Genomic DNA, 4,878 nt, shown 5'->3' on the forward strand with positions numbered 1-4,878 from the left:
AGAGGACTGACCACAAACACTCTGAGAGGACTGACCACAAACACTCTGAGAGGACTGACCACAAACACTGAGAGGACTGACCACAAACACTCTGAGAGGACTGACCACAAACACTCTGAGAGGACTGACCACAAACACTGAGAGGACTGACCACAAACACTCTGAGAGGACTGACCACAAACACTCTGAGAGGACTGACCACAAACACTCTGAGAGGACTGACCACAAACACTCTGAGAGGACTGACCACAAACACTCTGAGAGGACTGACCACAAACACTCTGAGAGGACTGACCACAAACACTCTGAGAGGACTGACCACAAACACTCTGAGAGGACTGACCACAAACACTCTGAGAGGACTGACCACAAACACTGAGAGGACTGACCACAAACACTCTGAGAGGACTGACCACAAACACTCTGAGAGGACTGACCACAAACACTGAGAGGACTGACCACAAACACTGAGAGGACTGACCACAAACACTCTGAGAGGACTGACCACAAACACTGAGAGGACTGACCACAAACACTCTGAGAGGACTGACCACAAACACTCTGAAAATGAGGATTATTATAGAAGAGGTCAGAGCATTTATTCCATAATTAATCTCATTTCTATTGTACGTTACGTTTTAAGAAACAAACAGGACGAGCTGTCATCACGAGGCTCCGCCCAGTTCTAAACCCACTGGGCGGAGCCTCGTGATGACAGCCCGTCCTGTTTATCCATGTGTTAATATAGTTATGTGTGTCTGACCCTTGACCTCACAGCCCTGTAATGGGCCATAGACGTCCCTAATCACTGATGTTTAACTACCGTATTTTCTGGACTAAAAGTCGCACCTGTTTTCACAGTTTTGGCCACGATGCGACTTAAACTTTTATTCTTATATAATTATTCCCCGGAGCGACTTATATGTGATATTATTTGTTATTTTCACACTTGCAGCCGCATTTCATACTCCAGTGCGACTTATATATGTGTTTTTCTTCTCTATTATGCATTTTTTGGCGACTTATACTCGGGAAAATACGGTAGTTCACAGATGAAATGCAGTGTGTTCGATACAATGCAGTGAAGAAACGAATTAAAGTTATGTAATTACTGAAATGGTTTATTCTTTTTGGACATTTCGACTTCATAATGCTTTGTGAACGTCTTTGTTATATAAAAGGGTTTTCCGCGTGTTATTCAGAGTCTATTCAGTCCAGAAAACCATGACAATTATGAAAATACAAAGATGTTTTGTTAATATGCTGCAAACCCAGGACCCTGGTTCTTCTCTCTGCGCACGTGCTGAACTCACAATGCTTTTATGTCATGTGTAAAAAAAGACTGTACACGTGTCATCGGTGAATAATCTTTCGTGCGAACAAAGAAAACTAGAGCTCGGTGTTAAAGGCATATTCGATATATCAAACACGTTCTGTCGTCAACAGTTTTTACAGTCGTTTTCCCCTCGGACGAAATGAATCGACACGTTTAGTGATCCATCCCCAACGCCAACGAACCGAGCGGCGCGTCCTTGCGTCAGGCACGGAAAAGAAAAATAGCTGCCGTCACAAATCTGAGCCGGAACGGACCGTTTCAGGGACTCGACGTCGCCCGCAATGTTTACGTCGTCCGCAATGTTTACGTCGTCCGCAATGTTTACGTCGTCCACAATGTTTACGTCGTCCACAATGTTTACGTCGTCCACATCGTCCACAATGTGTACGTCGTCCACAATGTGTACGTCGTCCACAATGTTTACGTCGTCCACATCGTCCACAATGTGTACGTCGTCCACAATGTGTACGTCGTCCACATCGTCCGCAATGTTTACGTCGTCCACAATGTTTACGTCGTCCACATCGTCCACAATGTGTACGTCGTCCACAATGTGTACGTCGTCCACATCGTCCGCAATGTTTACGTCGTCCATATCGTCCACAATGTTTACGTCGTCCACATCGTCCGCAATGTTTACGTCGTCCACAATGTTTACGTCGTTCACAATGTTTACGTCTTCCACGTCGTCCACATCGTGTACGTCGTCCACAATGTATATGTCGCCCACATCGTCCGCAATGTGTACGTCGTCCACAATGTTTACGTCGTCCACAATGTTTACGTCGTCCACAATGTTTACGTCGTCCGCAATGTTTACGTCGTCCACAATGTTTCCGTCGTCCACAACGTTCACGTCGTCCACAACGTTCACGTCGTTCACGTCGTCCACAATGTGTACGTCGTCCACAATGTGTACGTCGTCCACATCGTCCGCAATGTTTACGTCTTCCACGTCGTCCACATCGTGTACGTCGTCCACAATGTATATGTCGCCCACATCGTCCGCAATGTGTACGTCGTCCACAATGTTTACGTCGTCCGCAATGTTTACGTTGTCCACAATGTTTCCGTCGTCCACAACGTTCACGTCGTTCACAACGTTCACGTCGTCCACAACGTTCACGTCGTTCACGTCGTCCACAACGTTCACGTCGCGGGAACGTGCGGGAGTCAAAATGCGAAACGCCGTCGAGGAAAAACGCCCGACGAGTCCGCGATCACGAGTGGAGCGGTCTTTTACAAACGTTAAGTGTTAAAAGTCACCGCCGTGACACTTTTTCCAACACTTCAAAAAACTGATTTTCGACACAAAATGGCGCTGCTTTCTTTGCGTTTTTTCCGTGCGTTTTTGACTCCAGCGGATAACGCCCGAGATCAAGTTCTAAAGCGGGTCAGAAAAGCTCACGTTTCGTCTGGTTTAAGGTGTCGTTTTTGATTCTAGTTTTAGTATCGATTGTTATCCGATTGATGGCCCCGATATCGGTCCAATAATCCCAGTCTAAGTATCGGTTCTCGGCCTGAAATGTCCAGCGGAGGGCGATATTTGCTTTGGAGCCGACTTTGAAGACAACGCTTTATTCAAACACTTAAAAAAACGTGATTTATATTGATTTTCCTCCTTTTCTTACACGTTTATTCCGCACAAATCGTGTGTTTTTTATGAAAATAATCAAAATTAACCGCCAAAAATATCGACATTCTGTTTTGTTGTTGGGAAAACTCGTGATTTTGGTCAATATAGAGTGTAAAACCTGCCAACGCTGTCGTTCAAACTTTGATGTGATTTTAGTCCATCGGTTCATGTTTCAGTCTTCGGTCAACGGTCTGTTTGAAACGAGAACTCTTGAACACGACGCAAATCTGCCACGTTCGTCAGAGAAATGGCCCAAACCGTTGGAGCTAAACTGGACAAACGTCAGTCTCAAACGTCCGAGTTCGTTTGGAATTCGCGAGTCAAAAAAAAACCGGCGAAACGCTCTCGCCCCGAAGGTGACGGCGACGCTCAAGTCAAGTCGATGCCCAAATTGTCCCCGCAGACCGTGGCCTTGTGGTTCAGGAAGTTGGTCTTGGAGAGAAAGTGGATGCTACACGTGGAGCAGTAGAACGAGGCCACGTCCTTGTGCTTCTTGTGCTTCTTCATGTGCGTCGACAGGTTGGACTTGAGCGTGAAGCCCGTGTGGCACACTGTGCACCTGAAGGGTTTCTCGCCGGAGTGGACCGCCATGTGCTGCTGCTGAGAGGCCTCGTCCTTGAACTTCCTGTTGCACTTTGTACACCCGAAAGGCCTCACGGTGATGTGCTCCATCCTCTTGTGCTGCATGAGGCTCTCGAAGTCCGGGAAGATGGCGCTGCATTCTTTACAGTTGAAGATCTTCTCTCTGCTGTGAACCGCCATGTGGTTCTTGAGATACACTTTCCGTCTGAAGGTCTTGGGACACTCTGGACAGCTGAAAGGTCTGTCCGCCACGTGGACCATGATGTGCGCCTGAAGATACGCCTTGAGTTTGAAGCTCTTCTGACACACGGGGCACTTGAACGGCTTGACCGCGGCGGGATCCTTGACCCGGGGCTTGCTCCCGCCCGGACGACTGAAGCTCTCCCGCGTGTGCGTCCTCATGTGCGAGTTGAGCGTGGACGCCTGGATGAAGCGCTTGTCGCACACGGTGCACGCGTACAGCTTCTCCCCCGTGTGGATCCTCATGTGCACCTCCATGTTCTTCTTCACCGTGAAGCACTTCCCGCAGACTGAACAGCCGTATGGTCTGTCCTTGACGTGCGTCTCCACGTGTCGGAACAGGTCCGCCTTGCTCACGAACACCTTCCCGCACTCGCACGTCTCCAGTTTGGTGGCGGCGCCGCTCACGGATGACGCGGCGGGGTCGATGTGGAAGGAGACGGGTTCCTCCTTGAACGGGCCGCGGTTCCTCGGCCTCTTTCGCCTGTACTTGCCGCCGCCGCTGCTGCCGCCGCTGCCGCTCGGCGAGGACGGCACGAACACGACGTCCTCCTGCGCACACGCCGCCGCCGCCGCCGCCGCGCCGCCCGTCCCCGCCGCGCCTCCTTTGTCGTCTGCGTGCTCCCGCGGCGCACTCGGCCCGAGCTGCGGCCGCGGCGGCTCCTCGCGCCCGAAAATGGTGAGCGGGAACTCTCTGGCGCTCTCCGCGTCGATGCGCACCGCCTCGATCTCCTCCTTGACGCGCACCACCTCCACCTCCTCCTCGTCTTTGACTTTGGCGCACGGGGCCGGGGACGCGGACGCCAGGTCGACCACCGCCGGCTCCAGGAGGACGCGCGGGTTGTAGGCGGCGTTGAGGAGCCGCTGCTGCCGCTCCGTCTCTTTGCTCAGGCGGAGGATCTCGCTCTTGTACTCCAGCACCGCCGCGTCGAACAGCGTGAAGATCTCCTGCGCCGCCAGGGCCAGGCGCTCGCCCACCAGCACGTCCAGCCTCTGGCCCGCGGACATCATCCTGGACGCGGACAACGAGCTGCGGCTGCGGCGGCTGCTGCTGTTTCAGGCCGAGCAGCAAAACATCCCCGTG

The 4,878-nt window shown here is 51.5% G+C and overlaps 1 protein-coding gene across 1 annotated transcript; it reads right to left on the minus strand.

Moving 5' to 3' along the window:
• Window positions 1-2,488: 2,488 nt before the first annotated feature.
• LOC140355931 (uncharacterized) lies at window positions 2,489-4,878 on the minus strand. The gene has a single exon (XM_072440586.1). The coding sequence runs from the start codon at window positions 4,803-4,805 to the stop codon at window positions 3,342-3,344; it is 1,464 nt and encodes a 487-aa protein (XP_072296687.1). The 5' UTR covers window positions 4,806-4,878; the 3' UTR covers window positions 2,489-3,341.

This window comes from Eucyclogobius newberryi, unplaced genomic scaffold, assembly GCF_026437365.1.
Source record: "Eucyclogobius newberryi isolate DKJ021-1_F unplaced genomic scaffold, fEucNew1.0.hap1 SCAF_12, whole genome shotgun sequence".
Lineage (NCBI taxonomy): Eukaryota > Metazoa > Chordata > Actinopteri > Gobiiformes > Gobiidae > Eucyclogobius > Eucyclogobius newberryi.